The sequence below is a fragment of the Tympanuchus pallidicinctus genome, unplaced genomic scaffold, assembly GCF_026119805.1.
Source record: "Tympanuchus pallidicinctus isolate F22 unplaced genomic scaffold, pur_lepc_1.0 scaffold7, whole genome shotgun sequence".
Classification (NCBI taxonomy): Eukaryota; Metazoa; Chordata; class Aves; order Galliformes; family Phasianidae; genus Tympanuchus; species Tympanuchus pallidicinctus.
The window spans coordinates 15236670-15255940 of record NW_026294791.1 but is presented as its reverse complement, the minus strand read 5'-3'; the positions used below and the strand labels follow the sequence as shown (position 1 = coordinate 15255940).

The 19271-nt window shown below is 34.6% G+C and overlaps 1 protein-coding gene across 1 annotated transcript in view; it reads left to right on the top strand.

Moving 5' to 3' along the window:
• Positions 1–19271, top strand: part of HFM1 (helicase for meiosis 1) — a 33293-nt gene that overhangs the window by 1664 nt on the left and 12358 nt on the right. The window contains exons 3-24 of the mRNA XM_052666588.1: positions 940–1252; positions 2018–2280; positions 3248–3295; positions 5491–5561; positions 6268–6400; positions 6983–7134; positions 7495–7622; positions 7708–7867; positions 8278–8478; positions 8563–8651; positions 9507–9550; positions 9642–9743; positions 11458–11603; positions 12092–12186; positions 12932–13065; positions 13975–14022; positions 14940–15020; positions 15624–15715; positions 16420–16526; positions 16618–16665; positions 16872–16969; positions 17058–17189. Of these exons, the coding sequence (XP_052522548.1) occupies positions 940–1252; positions 2018–2280; positions 3248–3295; positions 5491–5561; positions 6268–6400; positions 6983–7134; positions 7495–7622; positions 7708–7867; positions 8278–8478; positions 8563–8651; positions 9507–9550; positions 9642–9743; positions 11458–11603; positions 12092–12186; positions 12932–13065; positions 13975–14022; positions 14940–15020; positions 15624–15715; positions 16420–16526; positions 16618–16665; positions 16872–16969; positions 17058–17189 (2685 nt within the window). The remainder of the gene's footprint in view (positions 1–939; positions 1253–2017; positions 2281–3247; positions 3296–5490; positions 5562–6267; positions 6401–6982; positions 7135–7494; positions 7623–7707; positions 7868–8277; positions 8479–8562; positions 8652–9506; positions 9551–9641; positions 9744–11457; positions 11604–12091; positions 12187–12931; positions 13066–13974; positions 14023–14939; positions 15021–15623; positions 15716–16419; positions 16527–16617; positions 16666–16871; positions 16970–17057; positions 17190–19271) is intronic.

The following is a 19271-nucleotide window of genomic DNA, read 5'->3' as shown; positions in this document are numbered from 1 at the left end:
TTTGTGCACATACAGCCTGCAAGTTCACTGTGCAGAAGTGGGCGATGGAAGGAGTAAGCTATTTTGTTTTGTGTTACGGTGCTTATGGAAAGGTGGGAAGCAACTACAAGAATAATGCAGCATGTGAACCTGTTGACCTTCTCCCACCCAAGACACAGAGTTTGTATGAACCTAACTTTTTTCCCCCCTTGTATTTTCCTCTTTCCTTTTTTTTCTTCTCTTGCTGTCCTCTCTCTCTCCCTCCTCTTTTACTTTCCCACATTCATGCTCAGAAGTCTAAACAAATAAATAAATTAGAACCTGGTCGTTGTTAAAGGATTAGCAGGTCAAAGTGAAGGCTGTGTAATACAGCTATCCTTTAATCTTTTTGCATTCAATTGTTCATTTCTGCTATTGCCTCTTTTGCTGAGTATGGAGAATGAGAATGCTTGTAAAGTCACTCAGATCAGGACACTGCTTCCACCAAGAGCTACGTGTACAAATCATAAATAACTAAGATGACTGACTTCATTAGGAATTTTGGCTGTTGAGATCTCAGGTCTTATCTCACGGCTGTTCTTAGCAGGTACTTCGAGTCCAGTCATTGAATCGTTTTTTAAAACAGATTGTCTAAATGTTGAGGCACAGTTAACAGTTTTCCATTTCACAAATTTCTGGGATTAAAGTGAAATATGTGTCTGGAAGTAATTTTCATCTACTTTGTAGTGCTCAGGAGTGGCTTTATTCCATTATTTTAAATAACAAACAAGGAAAGTGGCCCTAATTTTTAACTGTCAGGAGATGTATTTGTCAGAATGAGTCATAAAATATAGAGTTCTTGCAATAAAACAGGAGGGTAAGTTCATGTAATAAATGTGAAGTTGACTGATTTTTATCTGGAAGATGTTTAAGGAAATGAGTATAAATAGGAATATGAATGAATATTCTTGTCTATTCTAGGAGGGGTAAAGAACCAAAAGTTCATACAGCAATGTAAGAGTATCACTGAGGAAGTAAATGACAAATCACCAGCACCTACTCATTTTGGCATAGCCTCTGAAAAAGAAATGTTCCAGTTATGTGTAGGAGAAAGAACAAAAAAGCATGGAAGTCGGGAAATGGCTTCAATGTCTCTCTCTCCCAATCAAGCTAAATATAAAATGGGAACAGAGATTTTTCAGCAGCCCGATTCAAATTTCTCACAGACTAAAATATTAACTAATTTTCCAGAAATTGGTGATGATGAGAGTGTTCACTCAGCATTTCGAAAAAGGTACGTTTGCAGTCATTTCTGATAACTCAGCAATTGTAGGATTGTTTTAGGTCTGTTTCTCAAATGCAGAGTTTTTGATCCTCTGTGTACTTCAATAGGGCTCCAGACATTAAATCCCTTCAGTGTAAAGAAAAAAGTTTCCTTTTGGCAGAATTTTAGTACTGTAATTAAATGTGTCCTGAGTTCAGGCTCTTCTATGAGGAAGATAAGCATGCTGTTGTTCTTTTAAATGTCAATAATTTTTTAGATAGGACGGGTTATTGAAAATACCATTTCAACTTCATTATCTATTGTGAAGAGCAAGACAACAGATCAGAGAGGAATATCTTTAACAGTTCACAGCACGATTTCAGTGCTGCCAAGGAGATGAGGTTTTACAGATAAGCACCTCTCCTATGCCCAGTTCTTCTTAGTCCTTGAACCTCGTATGTCTCTCTCTCTCTCTCTCTTTTTTTTTTCTTCTTTTTTTCTTTTTTTTTAATTATGCAGAGATTGGCAGTTAATGTACTATTGGGATTCAGAATCTGGACAAGGAGTTCACTTTTTTTTTTCAGATTCTTTCTGGAATGAAATTAAAGTTAAAATGTATCCTGAAAGGAGTCTTCTTCATGTAGAGGAATGTCAGATCCAATAAAACTAGATGCAAACTTTTCTTATTATTGTAACATTTTAGTTGTGTTTCTAATATAAATATGCTTATTTTTCAAATATTGGAGAAACTATTTAACATACAGCAGAGTAATAAAAATCCTGCATCTTTTGCAGCTTATTTAAAATGCCTGGTTGTATTTATAAAAATACAGAATTTAAAGGTAGTTCAATGGATGTGAAAGAATTTGATACTCACTTTAATACAAGCGAAAACGTGACAGAAGTGAAAAAAAATACATGGAGAGAAAATCATCAGCCTCCAGTAACTACAGACTCAGGTTTTACCCTACATAGGGTAAATGATGGGGACATGGCATCTAAAATTGGAATTAAAATAAAATCATTGCCCAGTGCTTCAAAGATTCTGGATATGACAGGTAATTATTATTGTTCTATTGAAAGTAGAAAGAGAGATTTGGAGGCTGGCCAGGAATGGCTTCCTGTCTGATTGCTTGCTGTGCTGAGTTACTAGACACTAGTCAACTATGAGAGGATGAGAGCACTACATGTCACTGAGTTCAGCAAGGGTTTGTGTGGGATCTTAGAGTTGAGGGACACTGTTTTCTGCAATGGTTTTGCATCTAGATCGGGATATTAAGGTCTGAATGAGTTACAAGTGTGTTACAAAATGGTTGGCCGAAGGAGGCAGGTTAGTGGGTTGTGCTCTACTCGTATGCCTGTCTCCAGTGCAGAAGCAGGGCTTTGTCCTGGCACTTGGGCTGCACAACATCCCTCTCAGTGACCTGGGGAAGTGGTGCAGTGAGCTTGAGGAATTATTAATGTCATTAAATGGGGGTGGACACCAGTGAGCGCACCTGAGAGCCAGGCTGCTCTTCAGAGAGACCCATCCTCGGAGGACGGACCAGCAGGGACCTGGTGAAATTCAGTAGGGTCAAATGCCAATTCCTGCCCTGAGGAAGGAGGAATCCCTGTGGAATGGGCTGACTAGGAAATAAATAAATAAATAAATAAATAAATAAATAAATAAATAAATAAATAAATGTCAGGAAATAAATATGGATAAAGTGGATTCTCCCCTTCTTCTCAGCACTTTTGCATGACTTTTAACTCGCTTCTCAGATGTGTAGGTACTGCATTCAGATTTTGCTCTCTGATACGAGCAAGACACCCTGGAACCAGAGTTCAGCAAAGGGCTACAAAGTGATTCTTTCAGATGATAGGCTTCTGTCCTCTGTGTCCTGTCAGCTCCTTCTGTGCCACCTGTTCCTTGTTCTATACAGCCTTGCAGCACCTCACAAAATGCATAGCTTAGAGTCAGGATTTCATGGCTATTGGTTGAAAATAATGAAATCTGGTTTTATAAATGTATCTACTTTTATTTAGGAACTACTGGAAGAAGCTTGGAAATTTTGAGGGCTGTTACAGAAATACGTATCTTTTTTCTGTTGTATCTGGTCTACTGATCTACAATGCTTCTATGTCTACAAAATTACAGGTTTAATTTGCAGCCATAGGAACTCATGCATTACTCTGCAATAGTTTTGAATTGCAACGTAGTACCAGGGGGAATCAAATGATGAATGGGTGTTTATGCCTGGGATTTCCTAAGCTAGAGTGAAGATAGGACAATTTATAATAAACATATTCATTGCTAAGCAAATTGGCTCTTATTTCAAATGTTCACATTTTATCCTCAGAGCAGCTTATTTTTAAAATGAAAAATATGAAAATTTTAGTTTGCAGAATATATTTTTAAGGCTACATTGTATATGCTGACACACATAAACATACATAATCTCTAATACTTTAAATAAATAAAAAATTAAATCAGTATTTAGAGTTATTAGGAAAAACGAATCCTACTTCTTGCCCAAAATTCTCAAGAGAAAACAGGCTTTACCTGTGAGGGCTGCTCTGAAAGCAAAGCCTGCTGTTTTATGATGGTGGCCCATCAGAGGTGGATGTCGGTGGTGTCGCAGCAGAAGTTGATTCTTCCCACCAATATTCTGTTTCAGTTTGTTGCTGTACGAGAGATGGCAGCAGAGGGGCAGTCTGACAGAACGACCTTCCATGTGGAAGTGTGTATGAAGCAAAGGTGTTTGTTGAATGTTTCCGTGTGGAAAAAAATGGAACCTTTGAAATTCATTGATGCCAGCTGAACGCGTATGGAGACCACACAGCAGATGTGACCACAGTGAGGTGGTGGGTGCTGCATTTCAGCAGTGCAACAACAATGCCTCCACTCGTGCATTTTTACAAGCGTGGCATGTGGGCTCTTCTTTTTGGCTGGCAAAAATGCACAGCTGATGGTGGTGTCTACGTTGAAAAACAGTATTTTGTAGCTTTTGCTCAATCAGGTGGCATTATCACACTCTTTTATCTGTGGAAATAAATAGAAGGCATTACTTTCACAGTGACCGGCATACTTCTTACAGGTCATTGGTCTTGTGCAGATATTTGGTCTTGTATGCATATGGTATATTTCCATTCATTAATTTTAAGCAGATTTTATGCAAATTCTTATTATTCTTGCTTTGAATCCTTAACATAAGGAACTATCCATTGGTATAACAAACCGCTTTTTTGCATTTTTCACTCTTAAATATTTTGTTGCTAGTAAGATATCAAATGATAGGCTAAATATCATGAAGAGTAAATGGCTACATTAGCCACTGAATTCAGGTGAACAGTTAGAGAACTGACATAGTATTCCAAACAAGCAACTATTCAGTAGTTCTGGTGCTTCCTGTTGCAGATGGTTGATGTTTATCCTTTGGAAAATGGGTCATTTATTTAGGGGAGTAATTTTAGAGAAGCCTTTAAAAGAAATCTTTTTTTTTCTTTTCTTAATTTAATTAATTTCTTATTTTAATCCTTCCTTTTTCTTTATAATTTTATTGAGTCTTTTTAAATGGATGTAACATTCATCTAAGTCCTCAGCTGTTCATTGTTGGTGTTGCTGCTGGTGTTACATCCAGCTGTGTTTGCATCCACCTGCAGCCTGATCAGATGGTTGTGGTTAGACTGCTTGTGTAGCTTCAGTGCAAGTCCAGGCGAGGATCAACTTGCTCATTTGGATCTATAATGAAACAATGCTCTCCTTCCTCTTGCTTGTATTATGGATAGGAACGTATTTGTCTGAAAAATACATAAAATTAGCCATTGAAAATACTTTTAAAACCACCATTAGCATTAAGATATCATAGGTGGATTTCTTTACAACTGGGCATACAATACTGTGCTTGTTAATTACATTTGTTATGTAGCAGAAATGTGGCAGTTGACACTGCAAATACTTTTAACAGCAGTGCTCTGCTTGCTCTTATAAATGCTTTCACATGACATAATTGCATGCACTTCCATGATGCTTCTATGGAGGAGGTTCTTGATTTGTGGTATAATCCTGAGATCTTTTAGATAGGTGCTGGGTTTATTTTCTTTGTAAAGTGAAATACTTGGTATCTAAATCTAAACAGAGCTACTGAATCATTTAATGAGTTCCTTTTTTATAACTGTGATGTATTTTAGACTTGAATTTAAATTGCAAGAAAAGCCTCTGTTTCACAATTTTAAAAGAAATGTTAAACTTTTCACTCTGTTGTTTTCAATTCCTTAATGCTCTCAAGCAACCCAATTTAGGTGTATTTTTAAGGAGTTTCCATACTTTAACTATGCACAGTCTAAAGCTTTGGATGATGTAAGTATGAAACATTAGCTGCAGCTGTAAGTAGTACTTTGCAGATAAACGTATTGCATAAATGTAAATGAAATTTTAATATTCAAAACTGAAAAGGAAATTGAAAGCTACAAGATATCTCGAATCTCTTCCTGAAGCAGTAAAGCAGGATTCTGTTCAGCGTGTACTTACACAGATTGCTAATGGTTTTAAATGGTTTTCAAAGGAGTATAAAGGAGAACTTTAGTGAAGGATGTCCGTTTGGGTAAGTGCCTTTTACCCATCCTTTATTCTTATCAGGTATGCTTTTTTAAAAGCAAATAACTTGAGACTGTGACATATTACGGAGAGGGGAAATCAGTCTTAGCAGTCTGTAAAAGCATTTAAAAATTTTATCCAACTCTATGGGAAATACCAGCATCATTCATCACAGCTTCTAAGTGCGATTTTTTAAGCTACTGGCATTTTTGTGCTTGTCACAGAATGGTAGATTTGCATAATAACCTTAGAGAAGCAATATTTTTCTTGTTTGTGTGGCAGGTGTATAGCAAGCACATTTATTTTGCTCTAATTTAAGTTTTGCACCTCATACAAAATTCACTATGGAACTATGTATATCAATGTAATATTTGTGTGTGTGTGTCCTTTTCTCCTAGACAGTTCTTCTGGAATGTGTGAACAGGTACAATAGCTATGTTATATTTACTGCTATGCCATTCTTTCCCAGCTTCTTTATACAGATAGAAATTTTGTGATTTGTGCTCCAACTGGCTCTGGAAAAACTGTGATGTTTGAACTAGCTATTACCAGATTACTTATGGAAGTCCCAATGCCTTGGTTAAATACTAAAGTTGTTTATAGTAAGTATTATGCAGCTTTGAGCATTTTGATGACAGCAGTAGAAATTGTCATTCTATGAGTGTGGAGGTATAGATCGAGTGCTTTAATAATACTGAAGTTATGTAAGTAACAGTAGTGTATAAATATAGTGACCACCATAGCTTAATACAGATAAAAATAAAAATCCTGTAAAGAGTTTGTTCTCTTATGAGGCAAAATGTACATGAAAAGGAGAGAATTAAGCAAATGAAACTAAATCAAATGCATGTGGGCAGAGCCAGAATTTAAGCAGTATCTTTTGTGTGCCTGTCTGCTGCTTTAAGAGAATACATTTTCTGTATTTGCTTATCTGGAAAGGTTTCATACTGTTGCTTTCTGTCTATTCTTTCTATTGTTCGAAGGCAACAGAGCCATGGTTCTTGGCCTAAAGCTCAAAATTGATCTACACACAAGGAGTATGATAACCTGTTGTTACCGTTATGGATTTGAGAACAAAACTGAAAATTGGAGAATTCGTGAACGCATCTGCACTTAGAATTTGTATCAGTACTGCTGAAGGTCTGGTGTTCGTGATGTAACTGATCATTTCATGTTATTTTTAGTGGCGCCAATAAAAGCTCTGTGCAGTCAACGTTTTGATGATTGGAAAGAAAAATTTGGACCCATAGGACTCAGCTGCAAGGAACTGACAGGAGACACAGTGGTGGACGATTTATTTGAAATACATCATGCTCATATTATTATCACAACACCTGTAGGTTTCAGTTCAAGTTCTTACAGAAAGAGAATAAGCAGATTTAGTGGTCAACCAATCATATGCTGCCAGGTCTGCTTTTCATTTTTTTCAACAAAGAGTAGCAATTTTCAGAACATTGTTATGATCTTTATAGTTGTCTGTAAACTGCTGTTGCATGCTTTTGCTTCATATATCAGCAAATTATATAACACCATGTCAGATGAAACCTACGTGATAGGTTAGCTTGAAGTTAGCTTGGCTTTATTTAACAGATTTTATTTAAAGATGTGTTAAAAGTTAAGAATCCTACATGTACTTTATTTCAGGCGTATGTTTGTCTTTCAAACATCGTTTTCCTCTTGACATTTTGTATCCTAGGAAAAGTGGGATAGCATGACTAGGAGGTGGAAAGACAACTCTATAGTTCAGCTTGTGCGACTGTTTCTCATAGATGAGGCAAGAAAATTAATGATCCTATACGCTCTTTTTCTTCTTGAAGAAGAAAGGAAAACTCTTAGAAAGTAAAACATTTAACAAGCATTTGGAGTATAACGAGAAATATTTTGCAAATGTTTTTTGGAATTCCTGATAGGTGCATGTCATAAAGCATGAAAGCCGTGGCGCAACGTTGGAAGTTGTGGTCAGTCGGATGAAGACGGTTCAGTCTGCTCTTTGGCGTCTTTCAGAGAATCGCCATGTTCCTCCTTTGAGATTTGTAGCTGTTTCAGCAACAATTCCAAACGCCGAAGATGTAAGAGTTGCATTTTAACCGCATTTGAATTAATATAAAATAGAGTTCTAAGTAAAGATTGAATAACAGAGCTGTCATTTTGAAGCTGTCAGCTGATGGCAGCTACATGGTTGATGTTATCATAAGAAATGGTTTTCAGCCATAGGGAAGTATCAGCCAAAAGTGGCTGTGCTTTTGTTTTAGATATCTGGGATTTTTTTATCTTTAATATCTAAACAGACTTGAGATTACAGTCCCAATTATACTGGTCTAGTAGAACTTCACCTATGATTTTAATGATGAGAGCACTGTGCAATGCAGTAGTAGTTTGTGTGATAAAAAGAAAATTAATTATTGTGTAATGCGGGTGGAGTAAAGCATGATTGAAAACAGAAAATGATTATTTAAATTCTTTTTCTTCTTTTTCAAAGATTGCAGAATGGCTTTCAGACGGGAAGATCCCTGCTGTATGTCACAAAGTAGATGAGGATCAACGACCAGTGAAGCTACGCAAAATTGTTCTTGGTTTTCCTTGCAGTGACAGTCAGACAGAATTCAAATTTGACTTAACACTGAACTACAAAATTGCTAGTGTTATACAAGCATACTCTAATCAAAAACCAGTGCTGGTGGTATGAGTTGTTTTTTAGTTACATTTGAAATTGTTTCTTACTCACAAGTGTTGATTTAAAAAATAAAATTTTTCTTACTTACAGTTCTGTGCCACAAGAAAAGGAGTGCAGCAAGCTGCTTCTGTTCTTTCAAAAGATGCCAAATTTCTACTGAGTGTAGAGCAGAAACAAAGGTATTTTTATGTTTAAGTTTTTGATCTATGTTTCTGTGTTCTAGTAAGCTTACGACATTTGCAAAGATGCTGACCTAATACATCTTCTAGCAGAGGAGTATCTGCAACAAAATCATCACAGCTGACATTTCTGTTGCTAAACTGGCACTTTTTTGGGGATACTTTATTGGTTGTTTCTAAAAACTTATTTTTGCAACATAAAATATTAATCTCCATGGACCTGTAAGATCTTGTATTATGCAGACTAAATATACAAGATCTTACTAGTGCAGTAAGTTAAGCTCATGAGAAGTCTCCGCATTATCAGATACCTTTAATAAATGTATATTAATCATCAACTTCACAACCACAGAAGCTACTTCCCAATTTTTGGAATCCAACTTTTGCCCTCTCCATGTTACACAAGCAATACATCTCTGTTGCTTTCCTTGTTTCCCACATTTCTGCCAACCCTATCTATATTTGATTTCTGTGCCTGAGTCAGAGAGCTGTATTGTGTGTCGTGTCTTGGAAAGAAAACTGGGCTGGAAAGGGTGCAGCAGCTGTTCCAAACAATCAGTTTGTTTGCTTTGGGAAAAGTGGAGATTGAAAGTATGCTAAAAATGTGTGGTTAAGAAGTTATTTTAAGACAATATCCTTTTGATAGTCTAAAATGTAGTCATAAGCTAAGAACATATTTTAAAAATGCAAATACAGTAGTACTATGAGAAAGTATGTAAAAAAATGTATTTGCCAAGGAGTGCTTGTTATAATCTTTAAAGATGCGATTGTGCATCTAGTTTTGTGTGAAGCTCTGTCTTTGCATGCTGACATTAATGAATCTGTTTTGTAATTTATTTATTCTTTTTTGTGCAGGTTACAGAAGTCTGCCAATTCGTTGAAGGATTCCAAGCTCAGAGGTAAGTATAACCTATTACTTCTCTACCTTGTGAATGAATATTTGCATGAGTGAACTTAATCAGGTAATGGATGTAATTACTACATTATCAGATCTTTTAATGTATGGTGTGGCTTATCATCATGCGGGTATGGAGCTTTCTGACAGAAAAATAATTGAAGGAGCTTTTACTGCAGGAGATGTACCCGTACTTTGTAAGTAAATTTAAATTTGAAAGTCAAAATGTTCTGAATATATTCTGAAAAGATGGGAGTTTGGAATTGGTAACATTTTATGATTCTAGTGTTTCTGTTTAACCTTAGGAATTCTTTAGTAGAATGCAGGTCAAGATGCTTTTGTATTTCATATATACTTTGGCTCTTTGAGTATACATATTACTAAAACATACATATATTACTAAAATCCGGAGAACTTCTTTTCTGCATACATAGAGGTCATCCTCCTTGATATGTTGGTTCAGGGCTGGCTCATAGTACTTTCCTTCTTGTTCAGATGAGCAATCCTGTTGACACGGAATTCTCTGCTAATGTTTCCTTTCTCAGCTTTCATATGATGTTTTCTTGGCTTTTGCTTTGCAGCCCTGGGTTCCCTGAACAGGGAGGTTGCTATGAAATATTTCATGTATTGTTATGTAAAATGAAAAGATATCTGTTTGAGACATGATAGTCTTGTTAAGGCCTCCTCTTTTCATATCCAGGAATTCAGACCCTGTGAAAATTGACTGTGTTGCTTATGTACTATGGTGAAATCTTGGTGGATTTTTCAATCCGTACAATAGTCTTGATTCACTATTAAGTGTTAAGGTAGATCCTTTGCTATGATCTAGCAAAACTTATGGGAGTGCTATTCCTGAAACCCCAGGAGACAGTAGTTCAAAAATTGCTCTTTGCAATGAAAATTAAAGAACCCTGTGCCACAGTTTGAACACAGTGTGAATGCACAAATGGACTACCAATAAAAGAATGCAAAGTTACTTAATACGTCTGAGAGCATGAGTGGGAATAGGGTTTGGGCACTCTTCTATACCTACTGCAAAGGGGAAGAAGTCTTTGGTCTTCAAATAGAGGAGTATAGATTTATTCACACTGTAGGTATACGAATACATGGACTGCAAATGCAATTGCATTGGTTACTTTCTTTGCCATGTTTTGCTTGGTTCATTATGCTTCAGCAAACTTTCAGTATGCGTATGTATGTAGTATGTATGTAGTATGAAAGCCAGTATTATTCTCATGCCATTGGTTCATTTAAAAAATAATACTTTGGTTTCCTAGTGGTGGAGTAACTGTGTCAGTTGGCCTGCATAGCTGACATTCCATGTTGAATTTCTGCAATCTCATCATATATTAGAGAAAACAAATTTACGAAGGAGATAATCTGCATGTAAACGAGTCTTCCATGAAAGTGTGTATTGGTAGAGAATTACGATAGTATGATAGTATATGATATACATTTTTTTTTGCTACCATGAACACAAATAATACTGATGGTGGATGACTTGAAACAAAACTCTTAAAGATACTGATTGTGAAGAACTACAGATGATATTTCCTCAATGTTTGTGTTTTACTGAAGACAGATTGTGTTCTGGATTATTTGAAAGAATTCCTTAACGTTTGCAGATAATCCGAAGTACATATTCTGTTAATTAATATTTGAACATTTACTTTTAAACAGATGTATTCTGGTAAAGAATTCTCAATAATACTTGACAATCGGGTACAGAATTCTTATGCAAATATGTGTCAGTATCCTAGATTTAATTCTTTTTAGTGTGTAATGTCCCCATTTTCACTGGCTACGCTAGAAAATATGAGCTCTTCATGATGAAAATTAGGTGCTTATTTGTTTAATACCTGTGTAACAGTGGTGTTCATCCTGATGTCAATATACTTTGATCTGGTCTAGTTACTACTAGCACCTTAGCTATGGGAGTCAATCTGCCTGCACATCTAGTGGTTATAAAATCCACAATGCACTATGTTGGAGGAATGTTTGAAGAGTACAGTGAAACTGATATTCTGCAAATGATTGGGAGAGCAGGAAGGCCTCAAGTAAGTTACTGCTGTGTTACAGCAATTCCTTCTAAAGGCAGATAAGTAGAAACTAAATTTGCCAAAGAAACAATTCCAAAACTTTCATTGCAGCATTTGTTTTTTTTTTCAAGTTTTGTTGTTAATAGTTAATGAGAGAGAAATATTTGCTTTTCTGTTATCTGTTAAAAAAAAAAAAAACATTGTTTCACCTTGCTGTAGTAAAAGATCCAAAGATTACACTTGAATTGTGTGTGGAGTAAGAATTGGAGAACAATTAGGAAGCTGGCACACAATTTACAGATTGCATGATAAAAATATCTGAAACATTTAACAGCATACTTTGCAATGTACTTCTCATGACTTCAGAATGAGAAAACTATGTTAGAAGAAGAGAGGAGCAGTTTGGAAACACTGCCTTCACAATATCCCAATTCATTTTACTCCCACAAGAGGAGGGCAGGGTTGTTGTTGGGTTTGTTTGTTGATTTATGTATTTATTTTTGCAGTTTGACACAACAGCTACAGCAGTAATTATGACTCGTTTGAGTACAAGGGAGAAGTATATACAGATGCTAAATGGTGCAGATATAATAGAGAGCAGGTAATTACTTTTTCATAAAATGAAATAGATGGCAGAAACATTTCATATTTTCTACAGAATGTATTTTCTCTGAATTTTTTCCTGTTTAGAAGAAATGTAAGGACCTGAAAGAAAGACAGAAAACTAGAAAGCTAATCAGAGATAACAGCCTCTGCTTTAATAGATAAAAACATATTTTAGGTCATCTTAAAGTTAGCTCTAGATTCCTGCTGGAAAACTTAAGAAACCTAAATTATATATATTACAAAGACGAACAGCAAGAGCTGAAGCCAGATCATGTATCTGAATTTTTAGACAATAGAGCCTAGAAAATAGCAGGCTGCAGAGTCCACTTGAGATGAATGAAATATCAGGAGAGACACATATACCAAAGTTAAGATGCTAACCTTAACTCTGAAACACAAAATTTTAGTCACAGATGTTTGGGTTTTTTTATGGTTCAATTTTTCAAATATGTTCAAAATATCAATAGTGCACTGTAACTTTGAAATGCATGTAGCTTTTTTTCTAAATACTTATGAAAGTTCATAGTTCCCAAGATGATTATTTTTGTTCTCTGGATGCTAAGCCACATTGTGAATTACATTATTGATTGTTTACTTTTTAAAACTATTTCCTGTTAATTTCACTGATTAAAATGAATAGTTTACAGTAAGAAAAAAAAAAAAAAAGGTTTTTTGTGTATTATTAATTGATAAATATACTTACAGAGGTTTTTTTTTGTTTGTTTCTTTGGTTTTGACAGCTTGCACAAACATCTTGTGGAGCATTTAAATGCAGAAATAGCATTACATACTATCACAGATGTCTCTGTAGCTTTGGAATGGATACGATCAACATTCTTGTACATTAGAGCTTTAAAAAATCCAGCTCATTATGGTTTGTTTGCAGTTGTTCTACATTTTGACATTGGCCTGTGTTAAATCAGTATTATTTGCTTTTTTTTGTTTTCTTACTGGCCATTCTTTTTTGAGGGGTTGAAGACAAGTTGTGTTATGTGGTCCATAACACTTCATGGAAAAATAATTTTATTTGCATTAATACAAATAGTAGGAATTTCAGTGTGATATAATGTTACAAACTATGAAGAAGCCATTTACAGCTTCATAGTGATCTATTTTTTTCATTCTAGTACACTCAGCCATGTATGCATACAGTATCTAGTCATAATGTGCTTTTCAGCACTGAATAGGTAGTCTGTAGCTATGAAGACTTTGTCTAGCATTTCATAATTTTGCTAAAACAAAATTTTAATACGCTCCTTTCTTCAGTTTGTCTTGTCCAGAGCAGCAACTTAATTGCCAGCCATGACCGTATCCTTGTTGTTATTGACCCCTGCACTACATCCAATTATGAAGTGGTTATTCACTTGCTGAAAACAACTCCAAAAAAAAAAAAAAGAATGTGATGGAATAGACCATAGTATATGTACTACTTGAACAAGTGCTACAGTTTAGGAAGCTTCCTGTATTCTACAGTAGGAAGATTCTGTATGTGAATTTGGCACTCTGCTAATGTTTATGGATGTTTCTACAACTGTTAGGACTCTGATATGTGTCTCAGAGGAGCATGTAGAGCATTAATCCTTTTGTATCTGTTCTAACAAACACTTGGATATTGTTTGAGGCTCTTTATTTGTTCCTGGAATAATAGAAATATTTAGCAGTTCTTCATTTTGGCCATCTATCTCCTAAAAAATTGGGAAATTGTTTTTGATTTGTTATGATATTAAGGAGAAAGTATACAATTGTATCAAATTTTTAAAAAGAAATTGTTGTTTTCTTGAAGGTTTTTCATCTGGATTGGATAAAATTGGAATTGAAGCAAAATTACAAGGTAAGTAGCTTGTCAGCTGTCTCAATAAAATGTTATGTTTTAGGCCGGGTTCTTCCATGTGCATGCATGTTATGTAACTTTATTATTTCAATAGATCCAGTCAGAGAACAAGTACACTTTACTATGCTGTGCTGTTTTATTATTTAACTATTAACACTTTGGAATGTGACCAGTATGTCTTGATTGGTAGAATAGTACTTTCAAAAAGCCCTTTCAACAAATTATCTTCCCCTATTCCAACGTCTGTAGCTTCTTCTCCCTGCATACATGAAATATGCTGTAGTAATTTTCAGTTACTGATGTTCTCATACATTGCACGTGCAAAGTGAAATACTTCTGGTTGCTCTGGGAATTTTGAATGCTTTCAGAACTTTTTTTATTTTGAATACCGTGTTAATGTTTTCTTGGCTTTGAAAGAGAGAAAAGCAAACAAAAAACTTTGATCATCCTCCTGCAGATATCCAATACAAGAAAATAAATAGATTTACTGAAGTAAATACAAATTCACCTGATACAGTTTGGAATTTTTTTCATGAAGGACTCTCAAATACCTGCGGATAATTGAAATTTCTGCCATTTGAGTGTTCAAAGTTAAGGGGAAATCATTTGTATAAATACCATGAATTCTCAGGCTTGTCATTTGGTATTGAAAATGGTAGCTTGTGTGCCACATATCCAGTCTTTTCCTCTGCCACATTTGCTTTACTGAAAAAGAGTTGAGTTGTGCTATGTCAAATATCTTTCACCTGGAGGAAGCTCACTCAAAGTTTGTCATCAGCATAAGCAAGAACTTTATTTGAATTCAGTGGAATTACTTTGATATATATTTATTGTAATTGGATGATGTTCTTGACTTGAACGTAAGGTTAATTTTTTAATATGTGCTAAAAATACGTATATTTTCAAATTGTGGACAGAACTCTGTTTGAAGAACTTGAATGATTTGTCATCTTTCAATTTGATCAGGATGGATAAAGAAAATAATTTCAAGCCAACAGGTAACACTTTTCAAAAAAAAAAAAAATTTCAGAAGGGATGTTGAGATAATGAACTACAAAAGTTCACAGCTATTCCTGTGAACCTTTAATACAAGTACACAAATGTTATAGAGAGTAGAATCTGAAAAATTCTCTGCCTAGAAATATGTGATTTTTTCCAGCAAATCATGGAAGTTCATTCTCTTAATGCCTGAACACGTCTTCTCTTTTAATGTCACAGAAAAATTTGTTGCAGATAGGGGAAAATTATAGAACGTTATCACAGGATAATAGGCTATAACAAAATCAATGAAGGAGAGGCTTTCTGGCTACCTGGTCTTCCCTACAATCCTCTAGTAGCAGTGGGTGACTTCTCAGCAACTGCAGTTCACAGTCTAATATTAGTGTGAATTAATCTTCACTGGAGAAAACTAAATGGTGCATGTTTTTCTGTCTCTGTGATGCGGTCAGTAATATCCATCACACAGCATATTGAGTCAGTGGTGTTAAATGTCATGCAGCTTTCTAATAAGAAAATTAATTCATTTTTGACTTAAAAAATGCATACACTGGAAAAAAAATACTTGGCATATGAATTTTTGAAGGTATGTTCTTCTTTTACAGAGACTGGAAGATTGATGGCATGGTATTATATTGCATTTGATACAGTAAAGCAGTTTTTCAGAATTAAAGGAACCGAAACTTTGAAGGAATTGGTAATTTTAATCAAAATTCACTGATGTTCAATTGATTGTAAACAGTAACAAAAAATAATGTTCAGAATTTTTTTTTGTCTGCCAAAAAGTTTGGGCTTTGTTAACAAGATGTATAAAATTTTAGAGATCTAAATAAATTCTACATGGAGCACTCTGGAGTCTTTTTAGTTGGGAGATCTTTTGACTTCCACTTCTTTCTTTCTTTCCATCACTATCCCTTCTTAGGAAAATATGAAGTTGCCAAGGCTGTTCTGCTTACGTAAAAAATACTTTATTGAGTTATTTAGTTATCTATATTTTACTGTAAATACCAGCTGTATGAAGAGCAGCTTTTATTTTTAAAGAAATGTTATTGTCTTTCTAAGTCATTTTTTACTATCATTTAGCAAGTTATTATTGCAACAGTTATGTTACAAAAGGCATTTTGTTTTCAAACAGATCTTGTGGTAGATTGGCCATGAATAAATGGAATGCCTGTTCTCCTGGCTGTTTTTGTTACTAAGGGATAAAAAAAGTAAAGTGAAATAAATAAGAAATAGCAAAAACTGTTTATATTTACCTTGCATTCAATAAAGTCTTGGCAATGTGTTTGGTCTTGGATAAGCTCAAGTGGAATAATCGTCTGAAAACTGAAAAATCTTCCCCATCTGTCACAGAATAACCTTTATAGAAAAAAAGATAAGAAAAAAGTTAAACTGTTACAGGTTACAATGATCTCCAACTGCGCAGAATTTCTAGATGTCAAGTTAAGAACAAATGAGAAGAAAATACTGAATGCTTTGAATAAAGACAAGGACAAAATAACTATCAGGTATAAAAAATTATGTACATAGGAAAAGTGAAGTTTGCTTTTAGCAGCAAAAGCTATGAATAGTGAACAATAAGTATATTTTCACGTATAGGTTTCCAATGGAGGGGAGGATTAAAACAAGAGAAATGAAAGTAAACTGGTAAGTATTGCACTATGATTACATTTTAATGAAAAGTTCTCATTTTGTCTGTTGAAATCCCTGCTAGAGTGTGTCATTTCATAATGGACCAGATCTTTTATTTTACGCTTCCAAATTTTCTTGTTTTTTCCAGAAGAAACTTCTATGTTGTTAAGTGTAGCTTAGAGTAGAGTTTATGTACCAAGACATAAATATTTCTTTTCCAGTCTTATTCAGGCTCACCTAGGATGCATTCCTGTTCAAGACTTTACTTTGACACAAGATACTGGCAAAATATTTAGAAATGGCATAAGAGTTACTAGATGTACGGTAAAATTTGATCCTTTTCTATAACCATAATAACTAAAAATATATATTCGTTGATTGATATGTAGTAAATTTTATTTTTTCAGGGTTATCTGACTTTTTGGCATCAAGTAAAGACAACTTTTCTGCATTATTAAACTCTTTGATTTTAGCTAAGTGTTTCAAGTGCAGACTTTGGGAAAATTCACTTCACGTGTCCAAGCAATTGGAAAAAATTGGTATGTACTTGTCAGAAATGAGATGTAAGGTGTAGAGTGAAACAGCTCATAATTTCTGTAGTGACTGTTTACGTAATTGAATGTCTCCCAATTGCCTGTTTGTCTACAGGTAAGTACCAAAGTTATTACGAGTTTGTCGTTACCTTCTTGGATAGAAATAGTCCATGTACTGATATTATTCATGCTTTCAGAATGTTGTTTCTTAATGTTAATCTCCATATTTTGAACAAATTTCACATTTGTATAATTGCATACCTCTCAGTGGACTTTAACTTTCTCTCTAACAGACAGTTCTGTCTGTCCTACTACTCATATGCATGGAAACTACTTAATTGGCATTGAGATGGATAGGAATCATAAAATAGAAATAATTTTGTAGTGCAAGGTTCTTATGTGTTCTCAAGCTTCTGATGGTGTTCTTCCTTATCAGCATGCTGTATTACTAGATAAACTTCTGTTTGGGAATTCTGATTTGTTTTAATTACTTGAAAGGGAATTCAGAAATGTTGAAGCTCTTGAACAAAAATGTATGTATGCTTAATGTAATAGTGTATCTTCCTGCCATTGTCTGATGTTATCACGCTTTCATGCTTACAAAATTCACTGCAGTTCTCTGTGTTTGTTATTTAAAGACACATTTACTCTATATGAAACAGAATAGTACAGGGGTCTGCAAATTAAGCCAGGAAATCTGTGTGGTACAGTGCATGACAAATTTATCAGCTCATGTGCAGAAGCAGTATTGCTGCGTTCATGCAGATTTAAGATAAGAGATTAAGGCGTTAGCTTCTGTGGTGGTAACTTGTTTCCACTATTTCTGGATCTATGCTAAGTATCAATCCAGGATTTTATTACCTTCAGTGCTTATTCGGTTCTATTTCTGTCTCCTTTTTTTTTCTTTCTTGATTGGACATAAATTGGGGGAAAAAAACCTTTTGTCATTTCTCCTCTCATTTGCAGAAGCTCTGCAAACAATCTGAAAACTAAGGATGTCACTTATTAGTTCTGCAGCTAATTCACCTATACTGCATCATTTCTTTTAAGTAAAGCTGAAGGCTAGTTCTTTTGTCATAGTTCTTGAAATGGTAGAAAGGTTTCCATTAGTGAGAAGACATAAGAGACAAATGATATAAGACACTTTCTCCTCATCTGTATTTATGTCCATCCAAGAGGTGTTGAAATATACATAAAAGGAAGAAGAGATTAACAATTTAACAATCCCTTATGTTTTTTGCAAATTGTGAAGATCTTGAGTTGAAATGAGTCATTTCTTGAAAGATTGCTTTATCAATCCTTGCTTTATCAAGTTCTCCGAAAAGCAACCTAAGAGTCTCTTGAGAAGCTTCCCACCTAATTTTCCGGTTTCTCTTAATGTTGCTATAGAATTATTCTAAGTATACGCTCATTCTAAGTATATGATACTACCTTTTATCTAAAACTATTTTGGTCATTGTGGTAGGCTGTAGTTCTAGCTGAGAAAATGCCTTTTCACACATAGTGCATTGACTAAATCTGACTAAACTGTAAAAGAATGGAGAATCGTGAAAAGGAATAAGGTTGCATGTAGAATTCTCTGCCAGTCTGCTTATCATGTAACAAGAAAATATTTTGCTAAACTTGCATCAGTTCCTAGAAGATTATCATAAATATTTTTTCCTGGAGTTATTTTTATTATTAGTCTGCTTGAATGCGTTGAGATCCTTTTGACTTTAACATATAATTAAGTAATTCCTTGGATAGAATTGTTTGTTTCAGAAATTTTATTCCATGTGAATGACATTCTGTTTTTTAATCATACATACACAGAATGCTTGTTTGTTGACTCCTGTAGAACCTGATCTAAAATCTGTCTTACACTAGAAAATGTGTATAAAGTGGTGTTTACTCCTGTAGAAAGTGATCTAACATGATTTTTATACTAGAGAATTTATATAAAACTTGTCATTATTGTAATATTAAATGTTTTCATATTTGCTTTCCATGCATGTCTTTTTGCCTTTACTAATGATGAGTGAATTTAATACTTAAATATTTAGTTGAGAAAAAGATGTTTGCTATTTGCTAGGCAAAAAGATTAGAAAA